This window comes from Pristis pectinata, chromosome 8 (assembly GCF_009764475.1).
Source record: "Pristis pectinata isolate sPriPec2 chromosome 8, sPriPec2.1.pri, whole genome shotgun sequence".
In the NCBI taxonomy this organism is placed as follows: domain Eukaryota; kingdom Metazoa; phylum Chordata; class Chondrichthyes; order Rhinopristiformes; family Pristidae; genus Pristis; species Pristis pectinata.
In genome coordinates, this window is record NC_067412.1 from 66,653,043 (window position 1) to 66,676,907 (window position 23,865).

Here is a 23,865-nt window from a genome sequence, read left to right on the forward strand (position 1 = left end):
TGAAGTTTTTTTTTTAGTGCCTTACCTTAATGCCCCACTAAGAGCATAAACTGTGCGCTTTTGCTTCCTAAAGTGATTGATCCCTGTACTTGAGAATATGGTGCTTTTTACTGTTTGTTGTAGATGTGTTGCATCAAATGTGTAAGATTTTATTTACCACAACTCTGCTTATTTCATATTTTATACAATGGTTCAGTAATGCAAAAGAATAAACATTAATATAAAACTAATATTGTCTAACTAGTCAATGAATTCTCTGATTATTGTTTAACTGGCATAGGTATTGTAATGACAATGGCTAATAATGACTGTTAGTTGTGGATCTTAGTATTTCTACACAGCACGAGGCTGAGTAGAATCAAAACAAAATGCTACAAATGCTTTTTCTCCATCTTCACTGTTTATAGATTATTTCTGTAGTGTAGATAAGTTTTATATCTTTTGTTCTAAAGAATGATTGTCAATTTAGTGCAGCTCATTTTTCATCAAATTAATACCTGACAAAATTACAAAACATGGAAAGAAATGTTGGAACATTTACTGTCAAGTGAAATCCAACTATGACAGTATTAACTAAAAAGATGCAAATAATTTATACCAGCTAATAAAATGAAGTACCTGTGCATAGAACATATTGCACTATTAATGGGCCCGAAAGCTAATAAATTCCCAGAACCTGATGACCTGAATCCCAAGGTTGTGAAAGAAATAGACACGGAGGTATAGGATGCATTGACTGTCATACTCCAAAATTTCATATTCTAGAATGGTTCTCACTGATTTGGAAAAAAGCAAATGTAACTTCACTATTTAATAAAGGGTGAGTAAAAACGGAGGTACAGACCAGTTAGCCCAATATCAGTGGTTGGTAAAATGCTAGATGTGGTAATAAAACACTTAAATAATAGGATTGGGCAGAGTTGGCATGGATTTATGAGAACTCATGCTTGCAAACTTGTTGGGAGTTTCTTTATAGCTATAACTAGCAGAATATCTGAGAGAGAACCAGTGGATATGGTACATTTGAACTTCCAGAAGGCCTTCAGTATGATGCCATACAAGAGTTTATTAAACAAGATTAGAGCATATGGGATTGGGGATAATATACTGATGCAGATTGAATATTAATGAATTGACAGAAAACAGTAGGAATAAATAGTAAGTTTTTGGGTTGGGAAGCTGTGTCTGGAGGGGTGTAACTGGGACCAGTGCTGTTCATAATCTATATTAAAAGGTTGTAAGAACCTGATCTTTGACCTGAAATGTTAACTGGTTACCCTTCCACAGCTGCTAATTGACTGGCTGTGGTCTTCCAGTATTTGTTTTTTTTTGTTTCAGATTCCAGCATTTGGGGCTTTATTTGTTTTTCAAAGGGGATATAGACTAGGTAAGTGAATGGATAAGGACATGACAGATTGAATATATCATGGACAAATATGAACAAAGAAAAAATAGAACAGCTGAGTTTGTTTTTTAAAGTGGGAGATTGAAAGGTTATGGGTGCCCTTGTATATGAATCGCTGAAATTTACAATGCAGATACAGCAAGAATTAAGGCAGGCTATATGTTCAACTTTATTAGAAGGGGCTAAGTACAAAAGTACTCAAATTATCCACCTTACAGGAATTGCATAAGGCCCTGATAAATATATTTGGATACACATTATGTACTTGTGCTGAGGGAGTGATAGAGGGAATGCAAAGGAAGGTTCACTAGATTCATTCCTGGATTGGTGGTTTTGTCCCTTGAGGACAGATTAAGCAGACAGGGCCCTTATTCTATAGATTTTAAAAGTGCAAGAGGCAATCTCATTAAAATATAAAAATTGACACAGGGTTTGATAGCATTGATAAAGGGATGTTGTTTCCCTGGTTGGGCTATCTAGAACCAGGGTCACTATCTCCAACTAAAGGGTGAGGCATTCAGTACTGAGATTATAAGATTTTTTTTTCACCTATAGAATAATCTACTTCTCAAATTCTCTTCCCAAATGGAGGCTCAGTTGCTGCGTGTATTTAAGACGAAGGAATCACAGAATAATATGGGTTAATGTGGAAAAGAGGCATAATCTTACTGAACGGTGGAATTGGCATAAAAGGCTGAATGGCCTACTCCTTCCAGTTAGTATCACATATTATCTCAATTTGGGGTGTTGGAAACCAATTAGGCAATCCACAGGTTTCATTAAGTCACATAAATTTCTATGGAGATACCAAGAACATATCTAAATAGAAAATTAAATTACCTTTCTAAATGTTTTAGACTTGCTTCTATTATAATGCAAAGTTATTCATATTCCTTCCCCCTCCCCCCTTTTCAACCATTCACTTATCTGTGGCATATTTTAAAGTTTAAACTAGCAGAGAGCTCCCTCCGTGGTTAAAGGAATCTCAGCACTCCTCCGATTCTGGACCATTGCTCTTGCTCATCCTCAAGAGTCATTGTTCCATTTTCTATAAATATAATTGCCAAGCTATAATCCAGGAATTCCTTCCCTAAATCTTCCCTCCTTTAAGATGCTGCTTAGAGTCGAGCTCTCCAGCTAGATAGAGCTAGGAACCTTTGGTTGGGCAAATGGAAGGTTACCTGAATGCAACGTTAACTGTTTCTCTCCCCACAGAATATTTCTATGATTTTCTATTTCAGATTCCCAGCACCGTGCACTTCCCCAACACCCCGGCGGGGACGCTTGGATCCGGCAATGTATTGACGTGAGTCTTATTTTCAGCTACGATGAAGCAGTATGCACTCGTTCGGTACCACAGCAATAGCCCGCGTCCCGAGCAGAGCAACCCCCACCCTACCCCACCCTGTTTGGGTAACCAGAACCGCGGCGTTACCCCGAGTTCAGAGAGAACGGCCACCGGCAGTTTCCAACCGCTGCACCACGGAACCCGCACTCCACCCGTTCCATCACCAACCGTCCCCGCCCCCCATTCAGATAGGGGCGGGGGCTTCTTGGAACCACGTGAACAGCAGGCGCCCAATCGGATCGGCGCAAGGGCGGTTTGTGAGGGGTGGGGGGGGGGAGAAAGTGCCTGGCACGTGACGTCAGCATACACGAATGGGGTTGACGAAGCGATGTTTGTGAGGCACTCAGAGACTGGAGAGGTGAGTGATGTGTGGCCTGGGAGGGCAGTACGTGTTCCCGCCTCCCCCTTACTCTGTAAGTAAAGTTTAGCTGCACGTCCACGCACACAAGGAGTCATAGCTGGCTTTGAGAAGGGGTCATTCTCTGTGTTGTCTCGGGCGATCGCTGCAGCCCACGGGGGATCAGACAAGTGAATGTAGCTGGGACTGTCAGTGCGGCTCAGACAGTCTGCCACCGGCAACAGGTGCTCCACCCCTCCACCCCAGGGAGCTTGGAGCTTCACCATCAGGACCCTGAAAACCTCGAACTTCTAGAATGTGAAACCATTGCTATAAAATTGTACATTCATATATACATATTGGATAGTGCTCATAGGAAAGTTACATTTCTATATCCGTGTTTCTTGGCATGACTATGCTTGCACTAGAAACATTGAAAGTCAAGGATCGTGCTGGTGATTTTTGGAAAATCACCAAGGATGAAATACCTTGCTATTAGTGATCACGGCATTCAGAGTCAGTTATGGATTGCCTTAGTGGAAGCATTTTTGCAGTATGTGGCTCCTGGAGGAATACTGGACAGGTTACTTGTAGTTCCATGAATTAGCCACGAATGAGGGAGAAGACTGGACAGGGCAGGGAGAAAAGCACTTTCAGAAGTAAACAACCAAAAGTTGCCCCACTGCACACACAAGATTATTCATGGTTCAAGTTTTATCCTGAATTGTTAGAAGAAGCACGTGTAAAAGTGTGCAAGTGAGAGCACTTCTGGACACTTTTGTAAAAAATCCAATATTTATCATTACAGGGTAAAATTTCCAGAAGCCATGTGAGGTACATATTGCAATGTATGCTCTTAATTCTCAAACAATTTTCCGCAGCTGGTAATGTTGATCATCTGTTACCATACCTCTCACTACTCCTCATTTAATGCACAGTTTCTTCAACAAAGCAACTAGAGGAGGACTAAGCCCATCAGCTCCACCATTTAATAAGATCAAGGCTGATTCAATCTTGACCTCAACACCACTTCCCCACTCTCTCTCCATAGCCACTGACTCCCCAGTAGTTCAAATGTGTGTCAAACTCCACCTTCATTGTTTGTGATAGTTCTGCCTCCATAACCCTTTGAGAGAAAAAAATCCTCATCTCTGTTTTCCCCACCTCTGTTTTCTCCTCAGCTCAACCCTTTTTTCACAAATTATGTCCCTTGGTTCTAGATACCCCCACCAGCAGAAACATCCTCATAACATCCACCCCATCAATCCCCAGAATCTTAAATGTTTCAGTATCTTCACTGTCCTGTATAATTTATGTATAATTTATATTATGTGTGTTGTCTGTACCTACTTGCTTGTAATGCTGCTGCAAGCATGTTTTTCATTGTACCTGTATCTCACCGTACTTATGCGCATGACAATAAACTTGACCTGACTTTGAAGATTATTGCTCATTCTTCCGAAATCTTATTCAGGCTTTTTCATATGTCACTCTTCTCATCCTAGGAATCAAACTGGTGAACTTTCTTTGCACAGCCTCCAATGCTGGTGTAGCTAGTGTATCATTCCTTAAACATGGAGGCAAAAATTGTGTACAATACTGCAGATGTGTTCTCACCAGCATCCTACAAAGTTGTATTAAAACTTCCCTACTTTTAACTCCATTCCCTTTGCCATATACAGTAGGTCAACATTCCAAGGAAGTACAAAGGCTTTACTAATACTTGTGTATCTATTGCTAACTTTTTTCATTTCATGAACTAGAACACACAGATCCCTTAGTATTACAACATTTTGTACACTAGTTTCAAACTCTTATAATTTCACATAACTTTCCTTTGCAATTTTCAAAAATAAAACTGCCAAAAAAAGTTTTGAAAAACTGTTGGTATTTCACCCGACATTTATTTGCTTGTTGTAATGTACTTTCTCTATATCTCACTTTCCACCTCCATCTTGAAATAATAGCAGAAGCTGCTGATAGGATGCCTAATAAACAGCCACATACATTCAATCTCTCTGATGCAGTGCAAAGCTGATTTTAGTATGTAGAAAAATATAGGGAACTGGCACATGCAGTAGATCAATTTGTACTGTATAACTTGATCTCTCATACTGCAGTTATAATGTGGCCTTTTAACTGATGTGAAGAAACTTCTACTTTAAGCAATGCCAAAGTTGACAATATAAGTTGAAAGTAAGGTCAGGAGTACAAGACCATTATCCTCTCCCTAAGCAGGCAATTCCACTTCCCTTAAGTTTAACATCAGTTAATGAATGGAAGTAGGTGGTTTCAGAGGGCTTGCAGAACAACATGTCAAAATATTATTGATCATTGGAATCAAAAATTGTTGATGTGCCACATTATTGTTGTTGAGGTTGATGTGCAACTTAAGGAACGCATTTCGTTCCACACTGGTTTGATCAATTGAATCAAGAAGAATGGAAGTTGTTAGTATATTATCTGTGTCCTTAATAGTGCAGTATTCTCAGTAGCAGGAAATTAATATTGCACTGACTTCTGATCTGATGTATGAAATAAAATATTTATTAGGCATCCAAAGACTGGGTTTGGTAATTTAGGCAACCTCAGGCAATTTTGGCCTAAACTGAGTGCTTGGCAACTGTATGAATCACTGATTAAAAAATCCAGGTATTACTCGTTCTCTGTTTGATGGCCACAGTTGTATGCTTGTATGGTTAACCTGATGACAATTATAATTAAGTAATAGTGATCATTAGTGATTTAAATATTGCTCCTATTTAAATGTTACCTTGTTGGTCCTTTAGCTGCCATGGCAGAACAAACAGCATCTTCCGATTTGATAGACTGCAGCCCAGCATCTTGTGATCTGAGTTTCATGGAGGCGATCAGTCAGAAAATGAGAATTCCTAATAGACTGAAAGTGACTGAGGAGCCAGGGGATGAAGAGAGAGCAGAAGATATTCAGCTTTCAACATTACATATGCAGATTCCTGAAAGAATATCAATGGGAGGTAAACTATTTTAACACGAATTAACCAAGGACCTAAAAGTCCAAGGACATTTAAAGTCATTCTCAACTATTTGTCCATTATTCTTTAGTTCATGTCAGTTAATTAAATAACTAAATCAATATGGATAAAAATAAAAAAATGAATTTACTCTGCTAGAATACAGAGCTTAAAAATAGTAAGCCCACATGATCCACATGTTCCCTTTATGAGTTGCCTCCCACCCCTTTTAATCTAACCACATTGACATAACTTTTCATTTCCTTCTCATGTTTATCCTACTTCTCCTTAAAGCTATTTATGTTATCGGCCTCTATTATTCTTTTATTCTTTAAAACATTGGAAAACTTAATTCCCAATTCAAGAAATTATGACACATGTCAGACAGGTGATATGTTGTGGCTGTGGCATATTGGTGCTGGTGATGAATGTTGAAGAAAATATCTGCAGTTCAGGGAACTTTGGATCAGAATGGATGAGGTAGAGTCGAAGGCTTTGACACTGAGATTCATGAAGGAGAATTGGACACCTTGTTTCAAGAGGCAGTCAAACCTATTAAGTAAACTACTGTAGGCAGGGTTAGCAGGCAGGAATCATGAGAATCATGAATGGAGACCCAGAAGTGGTATTGGAGAGGCCTCAGTCCTTACAGTTTCCAGTAGGTATGAAGCTTTTGCATCCCGTGTAGATGAGACCAGAGGCACCAGGTAGTGAGCACACAAACTACAGCTGCATCTAACAGACAACCTTTCAAGCTGGAGAAGTGATGATCTTATTCAATGGCAGAGCAGGTTCAAGGGGACATATAATCTATTACTCCTCCTATTTCTTAAGTTTTTATTGTTTTTGGTATATTGTAAAGCTGGGAAGGCTGCATTTGTTACACACTTCTAGTTTCCCTGAATGGTTCTTCGGAGTAAATAACCTGTCATTTCGAGCCAACACTGGTTCCTGCTCTGACAGCACTTCAATGTCTTATCTTAGCATGTAACCCTCTCCATTGGCTTACCTTACCCCCACTCCCCTTACCTTACCCCCACTCCCCCAATCATCATTACATCTTCTTCTAGCATGTTAGGTTTATGTATCCTCAAATTTTGGCCTCTTGTGCATTCCAGATTTTAATCTCTACCATTGGAAGATGTACTTTCAGCCGCCTTGTCCTTAAACTCTGGAACTCACTTCCTAAAACTTTTTGCCTCAATACCAGATTCTGCTTCAGTAAGATGCTTTCTAAAACTTCACCCTATGCCCAGTCTTTGGTCATTTATCCTGATATCTCTTTTTGTGGATTGGTGTATCTTCTTAAACAATTGAATAGATGAGTCCTTACAGAATTATATAGTCTGGACTAGGAAGTGTAAGTTTGAATATTAATTTGATGTAAAAATCATGTCCAAACTTTAAACTAAAGAAGGAAAGAAATTAGGCATAAGATATAGCTAGGAATATCTCAAACAATAACTAAAAGTTTTTAAAAACTTTAAAAGTTAATTTTCAGTGTCAGATGACCTCTTTGACTCTATTTATACCATTAAAATTCACAGTCTGGAATGGATCTTTAACTTTTACCAGCATGTTTGGTGGGCATTTATTTCTTAAGAACCTCAACTTTGTGCCATTGCATGTGTTTTGATGCTGACTTTCTGAGATACTGTTGTACAAAAGCACTTTGAAAAGGAAGCAATTTGGACATCAACCGTCTGCGTTCTGCATTTAACATTATTTGTGCGCTAGCTGGAAGTTGCAGTCCGACTTACATTTTACTGGCAATGAGAGTGGGTACCTTTGAGTTATTTTTACTGAAAAATCCAGGTCAGTATACGAAGGCCTGAATTTTTCATTCAGTGGGAAAAGGGATAGTACTTGCCACTGACCTCAAACCTTCCCACAAAGGTTGAACAGTTATAGATTTCCCTTTTGCCCACCTGATTTGTAATCTGGCACCAGCTATATGAGTTTTAAGGCATTTGCAATGGTGATGTCATTGAGTAGAGTAAATGAAGAATTCTCAAATTCAGCTTAAAAAAACATTAATTTTATTTGTAAAACTGTTTGGGTGTAACAAAATGAAGGTTGGACCTCAATATATGATTAAGGCTAAAGATGAAATATTATAGAACATAGAACATTACAGCACAGTACAGGCCCTTCAGCTCATGATGTTGTGCCGACATTTTATCCTGCTCTGAGATCTTTCTAACCCTTCCCTCCCACATAGCCCTCCATTTTTCTATCATTCATGTGGCTATCTTAGAGTCTGTTAAATGTCCCTAATGTATCTGCCTCCACCACCTCTGCCGGCAGTGTGTTCCACGCACCCACAACTCTCTGTGTAAAAAAAAACTTGCATCTGACATCCCCTTTATACCTTCCTCCAGTCACCTTAAAATTATGGCCCCTTGTGTTAGCCATTTTCGCCCTGGGAAAAGGTCTCTGACTGTTCACTCGATCTATGCCTCTTATCATCTTTTACACGTCTATCAAGTCACCTCTCATCTATGAACCACAGAAATATATTTTGAGGAAAAACAACAAGGGGCAGAGAGTTAGTTTGACAGCAATTACATCTTAGTAAGTTGTTTAAAAAAAAGTTAGATCTCATTCTACAAGGTTTAAAATGTTCATTATTTTTGTAGCTAGGTTACTGTCTCAAGTGTTGAAGATAATGTTGAATCACAGACTTTGTGATGATTACAATAGCAAAGACTGCAAATGCACAACACAGACTGAGGTCATCATTCATAGTGACTTCTGGATTTTTGTATTTAAACTTGCGTATGCTTTTGTATGTAAACTTGCATATAAGACCAATGTTGGTTTTACGGATTCATGATTTGGCAACCCTAACGGTTTGTCTACATCACAAATGCAAATTGTTGATCAATATTTTGATAAATCTAAAGAGTTATTTGCTTTACAAACTGATATGTTTTCAAAAAAAAGTTATCAACAATCTAGCAACCGCTGCGGAACTCCTATATTGTAACAGAAAATTTTGGAAATATTCAGTAAGGCAGGAGTTATTGAGAGAGAAATAAAATTAACAATTCAGCTGAGTGACCTTTCATCAAAAGCACTTTTTCATTTGGTCCTGTTATCTTTTTTCATTATTGGTAGTCAGTTATAGCTCAGTGGTAACATAAACCAAAGACTTAAGCAGATACTCTTGGTTGACACTCCATGCTGACAAGATGATGGACACTAAACAGTGTTCTTTCATTTGAAAAAGTGCACTGAGACCTTTTGAGATCAAGATCGAGAAGATGATAAGATCCCCTGTGCCTTCCTTATAGAAGAGAAGGGAAGTTCTTCCCAACTTCAATTATTTGTTCTTTGATGAATGAAAAACAAATGACTTAGTCATATCCACATTACCAAATATGGCATCTTGGTGTACGCAAATTAGCTATATTACAACAGGAATTGTACATCAAAATGTACTTCATTGGTTGTAAAAGTCTTGGAACATCCTGACGTTGAGAAAGGTGCTGTACAAATGCAATTCTTTTAAGATTTTAAAATGACAAACTGTGATTTTTGATATTACTTTGAAAATATTAGTACTTTGCAAAAGGTTTAAGTTCTTAGTAGTTCTACTATAAATTCGCAGATCTGGTGTAGATTGGTTTAAGTTATTACAATGTTATCTTATAATACAATCTGTTGCTGTGAGACTTGTGAGTTATTGAAATATTTATTGCTGTTTAAGCTAATTATGCATATTGGTCAGAACATGAAGATGTTCTACTCTGGCTTAGAAAGAACATGAATGAAGTGTTGCTTTTCTTTAATATTTTTGACTCGGAATCGCAATAGATATGATTTTTTAACTGTAAATAAGTAAAAATTGGCAACAGCAATAGGTTGTTTAAAATTGCTATTTGTTAGATGAGTTTAAAGGAATGCACTTTTCTCTTTAGAAACAGAAATGCAGGATATTGGAGCAAGGCCGTATTTGTATGGTTGGTTCCATAATAATCCTGTGAATACAGATCCTCCACCACTTAGCATCTCTCCTCACTTAATGTTTGGAACCTCCCAGGCTATGAATATGGATAGATCCGAAAGTCCACTCCAGGTATATTAGGAGTAACATTTGTCCTTTTGTAATGTTGAGATATATTTAAGTAGCAATACTTACTAACTTTATATCTTTAACCCAACACGAAGGAAAGCAATTTAAAAAAAAATGAACTTGCATTTTTGTAGTGTCTGTCACACTTCTGAGATGTCACAAAGCACTTTAAAGTTAATGAAGTACTTCTGAGGTGCATTCACTGGAGTGATGTAGAGTAACATGGCAGTCATTTTTCATACATCCAAATCTGACAAAAAGAAACATTGAGACAACTGACCAGGGAATGAGTCTAGAAATTCGGTCATGTAATACAGTTTTTTTTGTCATTGAGTGAAATCACCACCTTTCTTGGATCTTGGACCTCATGCACTTTTCTCAGCATTCCCTGATGCTGTTCCGAAGCTCCCAAAGTCCAGGCTCTGACCCACACTTAGTCACTGGCCACCCAATCCTCTCGACCCTATGATCCCTCAGTGGCTCCGATCCTTAGTTGCAATCCTGTCCTGTCCTTCCTGAACCTCAGCTGCAACCACTATTTCATCCCCCCAGACATAGACCAATCATTTTACCACTTTGTGGGAGGATTGGGAGAGGAATGTTCTTGAACTCTCCTTAGTTCAGTGTGCGGCCTGAAGAAAGATGTGTGGTGGTCAGTGACAAAGAGTAGGAAATGGAATGAGATGTTCAGTGAGAGTTCATAAATTAAATATGGAGAGATCTTTTTTGTACAGTGTTCGTTTTTAAATAGCTTAACTTCAGGAAAATGTATTTTCAACTTCTGAGATTAACAACTTACTCCATTCTTTATTTATCTAGATTTTCAAATATTAGCATGAGGCCATCATTGGGAAGGCCTGTATTTATGTCACTGATAATTTGGGTGTCTTCTACTTTTGAATTGAACTTGTCAGTAAGAAACAAGTGTGCAAAATATTTTTTCACAGATGACTGCCTCCCAGAATTCCAGTAGATCACGAACATTAAGTGAGAATGAAATCTGTCTATCAAATGTGGCCAGAAGACAGAGGAATTTGTAAGTAAGACATTTTGCCTTGGCTTGTTTATTGTAATGTCATGCAAACACTTCTGCACAACCTCAAAAATGATGCCATGTTCAGCTACTGAGATGGACCAGCTATTTGAAGAAATATTGGGTGGTGTAATATGAAAAAGAAAGTTTGAAACTTTCAGTGATATTACAATTTCAGCAGTCAAAAGTTGAAGAAGAACTCAAGTGGCTTATCAATGTTTTAATCCTGCGGAGTAAGCTTTGTCAGACTGTACATCGGAATGTGCCCCCTTAATGCTACAGGTAATGTAGTTTGGTACACTGTTGTTTTAAGAAATACCACGTCCCAATCATGTTCAAATAAAAAAAAGTTTAACTGTGGTTTTAGTTGTGGGCAAATAAAAAGGCTAAAACTAAAATTCTAAAGGATGGTTGTTTTGGGGATCTATAAGTACCACATGCAGGAACTACCGTTTCATTATTTGGATTTAGGCGTATTGGTAGTGAAATTCAGAGAGAGAAAACTAAATCAAAATGTCAGAAATATTCTATTCTCTGACAAAGGCACATAACAGAGGTTGCCAGGTTTCCGTGGGCAAGTTTCTTTGAGAGCAGTGGTGAGCATAGTAGCTTCATCGATGACAGCAAATCCAGGTCAATGTTCCCTCTTATGTTTTCAAACATTAGTTTCCAAGCAACTTCTACTGCATATGATTGTTTAATAAAACTATTAAGAATAAATAATTTTCAAATGTAAAAGTATAGGTTTATAGTGCATATGTAATAAGCATTGGCAAGTAGTAACTTGAGATATGGCTTAAGCCCGCTTCATGCTGCGAGGTGTACCTCACACTGGTTACACTTTCCTTTATCACTCATGGTCACCTCCCAGACTCAGTAGAATTTTCATTGATTTGTTTGTTTTGTTAATATACAATGGATAATCTTTAATAAAATTGCAATCTCCTTTCTGCTGCTGGAAAGCATCAATGGATCTAAGAAAAGATCATTATGTGTAGTATTATAAATTTACTGTAACTATTTATCCTAACAGATACCAAAGCTTCTTGAAGATATTAACTGAACACAGAACAACTATTTTCTTTGAGACTAAGTTTTTCCATTCTCTGCTCCAGAGCCATGAAAGTCATAAAATCAGAATAACAGTGGAGAAATGGATGACTGAATGTGCTGACTGGCAGTTTCCTGTGCTGGCATTTGTTTTTAAATATTTCCTGACTACTGTTTATACATTTTATTCCTAAAATGTTTCCTTTAACCCTAATGTGTAATTTTATTGCAAATTATTTGAACTCTTATGAGTATGAAATATATCACCAGAGGATTCAATCATTTGCTTTAACAATGCTATGCTTCTATCCAATCTGTAGGAATCATCACTCCAATGTTCCAAAGCCTCCCTTCCCTTCACCTGGACCTGGCCAGGCAATATTTTCATTTCATAATGTGCGCAATGTATTAAGTTATGCTGGACGCAAATTGTTCGAGCACTTAATGGAATCAATTCATCAGAAAACAGGAAGCAGGTGACCAGAACTGGCTTGTGCAGCTTCAAAAATGTTGTTGATGTCCTTCTAACTTTCTGTAATTAAGCACTGCATGAGGTGCATCACTTTGAAGCTTGTTAGATGTTAACAGTTTTCCAGTAACATCTGATTGTATGCTGTGCCATCAGTTCTTCTCGTATTCAAGAAAATGCTCTGATTTTTCATGAATGCTTTGTATGGAAAAAGTTAACCATACCAATGGTATTAAATATTCTTATCTTCAGTAACCAATATTTTCTGTTTAAGTAAATGGTAATCCCTGAGAAGTATTTCTTTATGCCAGTTTTCAGGATTGCAAGAGCTAAATGAACATCATATCTTTCTCTTTACCTATAGATCACTTCTACTTCTCACACCAGTCATCCTTAAAATGTGCATGTTGTTATATTTCCATATATTAGTTAACGGTACTGACAGGTTGTGAAATCTAACACGAATGAAAGTGACAAGTTATAATACAAAATTTGCCATTCTTTGTCTATATTATGAGGCAAAGTGTGTAGTTTAAATATTGTCCATGTTTTGCACCATTTATGATCAGGAAATTGAAAATTAAGAAAGCAATGAATTCTAACACAATCTCACCTATCCCTATGGTGAGGGAGCCAACATCATGCATGAGCTGCATGCCTCATTAACCAGTGAGGCTTAAAACAGCATTGCCTTTTCCTTACGTTTAGCATAAGAGAAGCTGGTGAAAGGTTTAATTTTTTTGCATATCCCAAATAAAATGCTCCTTGCTAACTGTTGACTCTCCAAAGTTCATTTTGTTTTTCATTTAATATATTGACAGTAAATGTCATATTTAGATAACAACCTCTTTTTTAAGTTTTCAGGATAGGGTTTATATCTGGGTTTATAGGTTAATTGGAGAAAATATTTTGGCTGTGTTGATATCTTGTTGAAATTTGTAACAGTACAACTTTCAGCTAATATAATTTAGACAGTTTTGAACTAAAATAGCGGAAGCCAAAAAACCATGCCCCCTCTGTATTCTTTCTGTAATGAAGTTAGAATTGCTGAAGGAAAGTAGAAAAAATTTGCAACTCCAATGAAAATGTATGGGAAAAAAACATGCTGCTATTATTAATTTTTTCAATTATTTCCAGTGTCATTTACCCATAATGCCAGAAGGACACCACGGAAAGTGAGCGAGATGGGAATTTACACACAATCTGGAGGAATAGATTTGTATTTTGTGCCAAATTTTATATTCTAATCCAAGTAATATTACCTGTTGTTCTTTGTACTGGCACTCATTAAATGCTCAATACTTAACTCTAAATTTCATAGTTTCTGCTGATTTCTTTTTGCAACTGTAGAAATGTGCTGGGACCTGTATAGCGTTAACAATATGAGTAAGGCAGAGTATTGCATTTGTGTTTGATCATGTTGCATTTGGTGTGTATAACTTCGTACACAGAATTTGTATGTGTCTGCGGGGGAAAGTGGGGGGAAATTTTCTGTGCCAAAATAGCTTAAGAGTGACTGAGGAGAAATTAAAAATGTAAATATCTACTTGTTTTAGAGGAAGATAAATGATATACCCTCTTGCAGATTTATTTGGCATTGAATGCAAAATATCATTCTTAGCTATCAGAGAAAACTGATTTGCCCACATTTCTGCCTGGTGAATAGTCTGTGGTATTGAAGATCCCTTTTAAAAAAAAAACAAGTTGGATTGAAAATCAAAGGAACAATTACATTCTATGGGCTTGTAATATATAAATTGCTGTGATTAACAGGTATTTGTGTGGCCAATTCATTTCTTTTCCACTTTCAGAAATCGGTTCCATAATCAGCCCCTTTCTGGCAGCCTTTACTCAGATGTGACAAATCAAACAAGGAATCAAAGGTGCTTGTCATATTATCTTTCTTGATGCAATCACTTATGTGCTAATCATTTTATTTTTGTGTCCTTTAAGGTTTATTTCCAGCATTTTACACTAATCTGGGGGCAATATGTAGATACAGTGCTTGTATGTACATACTGTAGCCAGGTTGATCTAAATGCTGTCTTCAATTCAATCAGTGAAATTTCTGTAGGATATTTGTAGGCTGTGCAAGAAATGGTTTAAGAATGACTGAGAAGAAAGTAAAAATGTAAATATACAGTAGTTTTAGAAGAAAATAAATGATAAAATTAAGGCTAAATGTATACGTCTGTGTATTAGACAAAATGAAGGAGATTTGAGCAGAAAGAGATCTCCTGTTCCCCTTTCTTTTTCTTGAACTCAGTAGTCTGCTGTTTATTTTGTGAGCTTGTTTACAGTTCCTCCTCAGGTTTACTGCATTTTGCCTCCAACCTATCTTAATCCTTTTTTGAACTCCCATCTCTATTTTTCTCCTAGCTGCATTGTGACTTGGTCCCATCTTAGGTACAGGTCTCATGCTCTTGAATTTGGAGATGTTTCCTCCCTGATTAGTCCTTTTTCACTTTCAAAAACCTTCTCAAAACCTATGTCTGTGACCATGCGCGTAGTCTTTTTAGTTTTTACCTTCGCACACTTACCTTGTGACTTTTGGTGTGCCTCATGGATCTCCTCTTGGTGCTCTCTTTTTCTCGTCTATGTGCTGCCTAAGCCTGTAGTGCAACCTTTCTCCACCCTGCTGCTGTCCATGTTCCTCCAGTGAACGCCTCATGGTCCAATGGAGCACTATGGTCATCACTGTCTTTCCAGTATTCAAGACTTAGATCATGCCTCTTGAGCCAACATCTGGTTAAACCTGGCTTAAGCAGAGCATATCCCATTCAAATGAATGTGTGATATCCATCACCAGGAGAAAGTTTTATTAATTGTAAGTAATAAAGATTTAAATTGATTTGTAATGTGTAAATGCATTTTAATAGTCTCATGTGTAGCAAAGTGTAATGTTTCAACTGTTTTGCTTGCCCTAAATGTTACTGAATATTTGTGAGTGCCTAATACTTTCATAATCATTTATTTGACTTAGTCACATGAACCAATTTGCCAGCCTACAAAGCTGTGGGTATTGGATGGCAAAGACTAAATGGTTGATAAAGTGGTTCTGAGTTCATTTGGCTGTCTGTGCTGAGCCAATGTCTATGCTGCACTCAGGCAAGACACAGTGCTGCGAGCTGGACTTCTGGTTGAAGATTGTGGTGACATAGAGGCTGGTAGCCAGTGATTTGGGCAGTAGAAGATCTGCCCCATTGTTGTTTATGACTTGGTGATGTAGTGCTATGGAGAACTGGAGAGATTTGAACATGGAGTTGCAGGAGCAATGAAGAAGCATTTCAGAGTTGATAACTTTCAGAAGACCTTGGAGAGCAAAGAGGTTAGAGATGAAGTGGTTTGGAACAGAGAGGCAAGGTTTTTTTGAGGAGTCTGGTAATGGAGATTTCAAAAAGGAGAGTTTAGTAATGGCTCACATAAGAGCTACGAAGATTTTTTAGTTATTAGTAAATTAGTGGAATAGGTGTCATTGATCAGTAGAGTGGTATGTAAAAAAGAAAGGAGAGATGTGGGTTTGAAGGTAAAGTGGAAGAAGCCTGGATTGGGATGATTGGCTTGGTGGGTGAGGAGGAGGAAAAGGAAAAATAGCCAAGGGAGCCAAGCTGATGGTCTCGTACTTAGTGAGAAAGTAGTTGGAATGCTATAACTGTTACGTTGGAGAAAGAGGCCATTCGGCCCATTGAGCCTGCAATGGCATTTTGCAAGAGCAATGCAATCGATCCAATTCCCTGACCCATTCCCTGTAGCCCTGCTTTTTTTTATTCCAAGTACTTACCAAATTATTTTTTGAAAGTCAAGTTGAAATGCTTTCAGCACCCTTCAGATAGATACTAGATTGTAACCACTCGCTTCATGAAAAAGATTTTTCTTATGTCACCTTTGGGATTTCTACCAATTGCCTTAAATCTGAGTTCTCATATTAACTTATTTATTGTGACACAGAAGGAGGGCAACAACCATGCTAACTCCCAGCAGAGCAGTCCCATTCAGCCTCTTTTTATTTCTCTGCAATCATGCTAAATGGTGTTTCTTCCAAACACCATTTAATATGATTGTAGTTCCACACAACATGATGAAGGGTGTCCTGAGTATGAAGATGGGATTTTGCCTCCACAATGCTGTCGTGGACTGCAACAGGTAGATTGATGAGGATGAGCCCAAATAAGTTTATCTTTCAAAGCAAAATCTGCAGATGTTGGAAATCTGAAATGAAAACAGAAATAAGACAATCTGGTAGTTTTGTGACCATCATTATTTCAACTTCAGGTTAGTAACCAAATGTAAATTCCTCAGCTGCCATGGTGGGTTTTGAACTTCCCTCTGGAGTGTTAGTCCAGGCCTCTAGGTTATTAATCTGGCAATTAACCACAGCACCACATTCATCCTCTAACATAAGTGCGTGTTAATTAGGTATAATTGAATAATCCAAGTTGTACTGGCTTTTATTGTAGTTAGGATGGTGCTGTTATCCTCCAGGACCAAAATCTGAAGAGGTCTGTTCAGTTAATTAAAGTATTGATACTGTTGTTGGAGAAGAACAAAAAAGATTTGTTTATGTTTGGCTTTTTTTTTTACTTTCCAGCATGGCCCCTGATTACACTATACCTGAAGGTGTGCTTGAAAATTTCAGTGTAATGGAAATTGTAACACTCAGACGACAGGTAAGGATTTTGATAAGGAACATTTACAAGGATGGTTGTCATATCAGCATCATCAGTTTACAGAAGGATGTATTGTAGGTTGAATGTGGATGCATCTGTCCTATCACTCGGCCTCTGGACTCATCATCGAGTCCAGGGACGTTCTGTAACCTACTTAGTTATCTCTCAGCTTTATTCACAGATCCTCATATTAAAGGTAAGTTTATCTCAATTTTATTTTTCTTTAAATCACTCTATATTTATGTTTTAATTAAATAATAAATGGATTTAACACACTAAGCTAATAATTTATTTAATGAATTTTAACTTTTAGAATGTTTCTGATTATCAGAAACATCTAAATACAATGAAACAGATCTTGAATATCTTGGTAGGCCTTAGGATGTGATGCCTTGTTCACTAGCTCAGCTCAATCCCTCTCAAGATGGCTATAGAACTGAGGCCTCGAGGTTGTTTCCAGCGTGCTGCTTAAAACATCAGTGTGACCTCAGGGCTAGCATGGGCAGCAGGTCAGGTTGAGCACAATCTGGCCTTTTACCTGACCAGCAGGTGTCATTACTTGGAATACCTTAGGCTATATAACTGAAGATGTTGGAAGTGTTGGGCACTCAGCCCTACTGGTTACAACTTCAAATGTTCTTCTGGAAGATGCTTCATTTCTTTGGAGGTGTATCTTTCATCTGATTTAAAATCTCAAGAGAAAGAAGTGTTCTCTAATGGTGTTGTAAATTTGCATTAGTGTACAGCTCTTTCAGTGAATAGTGCAAACTTTCTCTTTTGCAGTTGAACAAGTTGAATCGCCGCCTACAATTATTAGAACAGGAGAGTCGGGACCATGCTCGAAAAGAATTTGTTCTCTATTCCATCATCTTTGCAGCCTGTTTTGTCAACAGTTGGCTTTGGCTAAGGAAGTAACTTTGTTCTACCTGCACTGCTGAGGGTTGAGACTACTTTCTGAATGCAGCATGGCAGATGTCATCATTTTTGTTGTACAACAATCTGTATCATTACTGAAATACAAGGAAATGATGTGCTTTAGAACATCTTGCTAATGATTTCAACAGCACAATGGCAAGGGTTTGAGAAAAACTGTTATAATGTAATGTTCTCAAGTCTACTTAATTACTTTAAAACTATATCTAATTTATGTCAAGGAGAATATCCTGAAGTACTTCATCTAACTAACTGCAATTAAAGGAAGCAGTTTGAAATTTGTTGCCCTAATCCCAAACTGAGTTGACAAACCACTGAGAAATTAGAAAGAATATGTCCTCTTGCTGGTAATCAAAATCTCTTTTGTACTCTCCAGATGTTCCCCAAAAGTAAATGCCTCTACTATAACTCGGTGAGGAAATAAGAATATCTGAAATTTGGCTGTCTTTTTATTGTTCTCTTTTGCTTTTCATTGGATACTTTTGATAAGTGTAGTAATTGCATGGCTGCAGAACCAACAGCATTTCCTTAACTGAAAACAAACTTTTGGAGGAACTCAGCAATTCTAGCAGTTTATTTTTTGCTCCAGATTCCAGCATCTGCGGTCTCTTGTATCAACATTTCCTTAGCTGATGTATAGTTATAACTGCCAGATCATAGGGGTTGTTCCATGGAGGACAACTGGCCTGCTGCAGTGTGCATATCATCAGCCTGGTCTCTGCTTGTTTTCCAAAATTACCCAGTTGTGTTTGTAATATTACTAGGTAGAAAGTTAAGCACAGGGGTAGTGTAAGTATCTGAACTGTTATTGTTTATCCTGCATTCCATTATAGAGCTATGGTAACAGGAAATTAGGTCACATAACATGACTCATAGCTGAGGAAATGAATAAACCAAAGGGAAGGAATTTTCCCCAATGTTTTTTATTATAACCTTCATCTGACATTTTTGTACATTTCTGAAGATATCTTTACTGCTACCAAGAGTTGTATACAGCGAAAGACAACCACTTAATGTAATCACTTAATTAGAAGAATTAAAATTCACAGTAACCCAGGGTGACTGTTAACAATTACAAATTTCAGATATCGGAAGTTAATTTCCTTAGCACTAATATGATGTGCAAGTTCTTTGAATACAAATATCCTTTGAATTTTTGTACATACTTGCCTGATCATTGGTATAAAATGTGTCAAAACTAATGGTAAAATGGGGTATGTGATAGAGACATTATTAATGTTAAAGGCTGTCACATTAAAGCTGTGTGCATTGATTCACAATTGTGTGTGATTTAAGGTGGATGGTGTTTAAAATCTGGTCATCTGTTTAGGCATCTTAACTTTGCACAATAGTTAAATAATCAGTACCCAACAGTTTAATTGTAGGTTAGGACAATGGGTCTAGCAGGATTTCAGTTTAAACTAATATATTCCTTTCATGTTGGACAATGCATTGTGCAATGGTGAACTGAATCCTGTAAATTGTAAGATATAATTAAGTTGTAAACTGGAGTTTGACAAAGGAACATCTGGAATGAAGATTAAAACCATTCCAGTGAAATGTAAGAAATATGCAAGTGACAAATGTTCAAGTTACAGTCATGCATTCTTAGTAACAAGGCAAGTGCAGCTAATTGAAGAATTTCCTAAATTAAAGAATACATTTCCTTCTTGGGCATTCTTTCATTAAAATAAAGTATTAGTTAGGAATCCAAACTGATACAATTGTGTTTCTTCTAGTGAGGAATCAGAACATGTCATTGAATTCCTCTGAATTCAAAGCTCATATATTGAAAACTAATTTATTTACAAAAAATACGGTGTATAACAGTGAAATGGCAGTGAGAATTTGTCATGAAGGACCTTAACTATGAATTAAAAAGCATTTAAAAAATTGCCTGGATTAAGTGCAAGTTTAAAATTTGTGAATGAAGGTTGGTACAGAAACTATGAGCCTGTCTTAGTGGGATGGTGTTGACACAGCTGTATGTTTGCAATGTCAAAATTGTGTGCCGGGATAGCAAGTTGTGCACTGATTTAACTGCAGCAGTGTTTGGATTTGTATTTACTGAATCTTTATCTTCTCATCATAGCTCATTTTACAATCAACCAAGAACATTATTTGCAAACCCACAGTTTGGAAATGACTCCACAGGGCTTGGGTGCAGTTTCCTTGCTGCTTTTGATTGCTGAACACCAATGGGTTGACAAGATAGGCATCCTTTGCATCCCTTGGGAGCAAAGAGAAAAGTAGTTAACTGGTTTGCAGTGGGTGTGTGGTGACTCTTCCATTGTATTTCTGCCATATTCCTTAATGGTAGCAGAAAGCTTTGTTTACAGTGTAGTGGTCGCTACCGTGGAATGAACACAAGACACTAGTCGTAGAGTTTCAGAACAGAACTGGTTTATTTTCCCGCCTTGCGCGGGCCTTTTAAGAGAGCCTATTCCCGCCCACTCAAAACGGCAATGACGTATACGCCACGTCATCAAACCTTTCCCGCACGTGGGTTCTCCCTGTCGCTCGGGGAAGACGAAGGCCCACCACCATCTTGGGCCTCGCCACTTCAACGAACCTTCTACGGGTAGGCTCGAACTGCTGTGGCGGGACCTTGGTGTGTCGTTGGATTTTCGATGTCTGGCAGTGCTGACAAGTCCTGGCCCACTCCCTGACCTGTTTGCACAGGCCATGCCAAACGAACTTGCTGGCGACCAGCCGGACAGTTGATCTGATGGACGGGTGCGCCAACCCATGTATCAAATCGAAAACGCGTTTCCGCCAGGCTGCAGGAACTATAGGGCGGGGTTGACCTGTTGCGATGTCACAAAGGAGGGTCTGCTGACCAGGACCAACTAAGAAATCTTGGAGCTGCAGGCCCGAGATTGCAGTTTTGTAGCTGGGCAGTTCGTTGTCAGCTTGCTGTATGTCAGCCAGGGCCTTGTAGTCGATACCCAGGGACGGGCTGTGGATGGTCGGTCTGGAAAGTGTGTCAGCAATGACATTGTCCTTCCCGGAGACATGTTGGATATCCGTTGTGAATTCGGAAATGTAGAACAAATGTCTCTGCTGACGAGCTGACCAGGGATCAGAGACTTTGGAGAAGGCGAAGGACAAAGGCTTATGGTCAGTGAAGGTGGTGAAAGGCCTGCCTTCCAAAAAGTACCGGAAATGCCAGACCGCCAGGTACAGTGCTAGAAGTTCCCGATCAAAAGTGCTGTATTTCAGTTCGGGTGGTCTAAGGTGCCTGCTGAAAAATGCCAAGGGTTGCCAACTGCCTTTGATTAGTTGTTGGATGCGGACACACCGACCGCGGTGTTGGATGCGTCCACTGTGAGGGCGGTTGGGACCTCTGTCCTAGGGTGTACAAGCATTGTGGCATTTGCCAGGGCGTCCTTGGCCTTAACAAAGGCAGCCACAGCCTCGTCATTCCAGGCGATGTCCTTGCCCTTACCAGCCATCAGCGAGAACAAAGGGCGCATGATACGGGCTGCTGCAGGGATGAACCGATGGTAAAAGTTGACCATCCCCAGGAATTCCTGTAGGCCTTTGACCGTGTTGGGGCGGGCAAAATGGCGGATAGCGTCCACCTTGGCAGGTAGGGGTGTTGCTCCGTCGCTGGTGATTCTGTGGCCGAGGAAGTCGATAGAGTCAAGCCCGAATTGCCACTTGGCCGGGTTGATCATGAGGTCGAAATCACGGAGATGGGAATACAGTTGGCGGAGGTGGGAAAGGTGTTCTTGGCGGTCATGGCTGGCGATTAGTATGTCATCTAAGTAAATGAACACCAAGTCCAGGTCTCGGCCAACCGCGTCCATCAGCCGCTGGAACGTCTGCGCGGCGTTGTTAAGGCCGAACGGCATTCGAAGGAACTCGAAGAGGCCGAATGGGGTGATAATCGCAGTTTTGGGGACGTCATCCGGGTGGACTGGGATTTGGTGGTATCCCCGAACGAGGTCCACCTTGGAGAAGATGCGGGCCCCATTTAGGTCCGCTGCGAAGTCTTGGATGTGAGGGATGGGGTAGCGGTCTGGGGTGGTGGCGTCATTCAGCCTGCGATAGTCGCCACGGCCTCCACCCGCCGGTGGCTTTGGGGACCATGTGCAGGGGGGAGGCCCAGGGGCTGTCTGACCTGCGAACAATCCCCAGCTCCTCCATGTGACAGAACTCTTCCTTTGCCAGGCGGAGCTTGTCTGGAGGTAGTCGTCGTGCTCGGGCATGAAGGGGTGGCCCTGTGGTAATGATGTGGTGTTGCACCCCGTGTTTGGGCATAGAATTCATAAACTGAGGTGCCAAAACTGATGGGAATTCGGCTAGGAGCTTGGTGAACTCGTTGCCGGACAGGAAAATGGAGTCCAAGCGTGGGGCTGGTAGGCTGGTTTCTCCCAGGGGGTAGGTCTGGAAGGTTCTGGAGTGGACTAGCCATTTCCCCTGCAGGTCGACTAACAGGTTGTGGGCCCGAAGGAAATCGGCTCCTAGGAGTGGTCGGGCGACGGTGGCAAGAGTGAAGGTCCAGGTGAAACGGCTGCCGCTGAATTGTAACTGAAGTGTACAGGTACCAAAAGTCCGTATCATTGTGCCATTTGCGGCATTGAGTACCGGACCTTGTTGCCTGTTACGAGTGTCACGGCCGGTCGGGGGCAAAATACTGACCTCTGCTCCAGTATCGACGAGGAAACGCCGCCCGGACTGCTTGTCCCGAACGAATAGGAGGCTTTGTCGGCGGCCAGCTGCCGTAGCCGTTAGTGGCGGCTGGCGCTGGCATTTCCCTGACTTGCAGGGTGGGCGGCATCCGGGGGCCTCCACGCCCCACCTCTGATGGTAGAAACACAGCTGGCTGCCATTGTCGTCGTCTGTGTTTCCGGGGTGTGGTCGCCCGGTTGCTGGGACTGGTTCAGGCAGGCATTGGGCTTGCGGCCTGGCGATTTGGCCGACAGACGAATCGCGTTTGGCCTTCCACAGGACATCTGCCCGGGCAGCCACCTCACGCGGGTTGCTGAAATCAGCGTCGGCCAACAGCAAGTGAATGTCATCAGGTAGTTGTTCGAGGAAGGCCTGTTCAAACATTAGGCAGGGCTTGTGTCCCTCGGCCAATGCCAGCATCTCATTCATTAGGGCAGATAGGGATCTGTCCCCCAGGCCATCGAGATGAAGCAGGTGGGCGGCACGCTCATGATGGGAGAGGCCGAAGGTCCGAATCAGAAGGTCTTTGAAAGCTGGGTACTTATCCTCCTCAGGAGGAGACTGGATGAAGTCACTGACCTGGGCGGCTGTCTCCTGGTCCAGAGAACTGACCACAGGGTAGTACTTTGTGGAGTTGGAGGTGATCTGCCGAAGGTGGAATTGTGCTTCGGCCTGGTGAAACCAGACGCTGGGATGAAGCATCCAAAAGGTGGGCAGCTTGAGTGCCACTGCGTTGGATGCTGCGTTGTTGTCCATTGTGCAGGTCTAAAATCCGTTTGGACCGTCGGGGTCACCAATGTAGCGGTCGCTACCTTGGAATGAACACAAGACACTAGTCGTAGAGTTTCAGAACAGAACTGGTTTATTTTCCCGCC

At 40.0% G+C, this 23,865-nt stretch overlaps 1 protein-coding gene across 1 annotated transcript; it reads left to right on the top strand.

The window, feature by feature from the left end:
- The first annotated feature begins 2,733 nt into the window (after positions 1-2,733).
- LOC127573798 (mitochondrial fission factor-like) lies at positions 2,734-20,158 on the top strand. Its single transcript, XM_052022304.1, has 8 exons — positions 2,734-3,166; positions 5,880-6,086; positions 10,007-10,164; positions 11,109-11,197; positions 12,565-12,720; positions 14,525-14,596; positions 17,302-17,380; positions 18,164-20,158. Exons 1-8 carry the CDS (start codon positions 2,734-2,736, stop codon positions 18,293-18,295), a joined length of 1,326 nt encoding a protein of 441 aa, XP_051878264.1. The 3' UTR covers positions 18,296-20,158.
- The last annotated feature ends 3,707 nt before the right edge of the window (positions 20,159-23,865 follow it).

What these genes read in the sequence shown, in the direction of transcription:
- LOC127573798 (XM_052022304.1), top strand. Translation starts at nt 2,734, where the DNA reads ATGAAGCAGTATGCACTCGTTCGGTACCACAGCAATAGCCCGCGTCCC. An exon ending in TCCCGCCTCCCCCTTACTCT is followed by an intron (nt 3,167 to 5,879) that starts GTAAGTAAAGTT and finishes TTGGTCCTTTAG; the next exon opens with CTGCCATGGCAGAACAAACA. An exon ending in GCCAGAAGACAGAGGAATTT is followed by an intron (nt 11,198 to 12,564) that starts GTAAGTAAGACA and finishes TCCAATCTGTAG; the next exon opens with GAATCATCACTCCAATGTTC.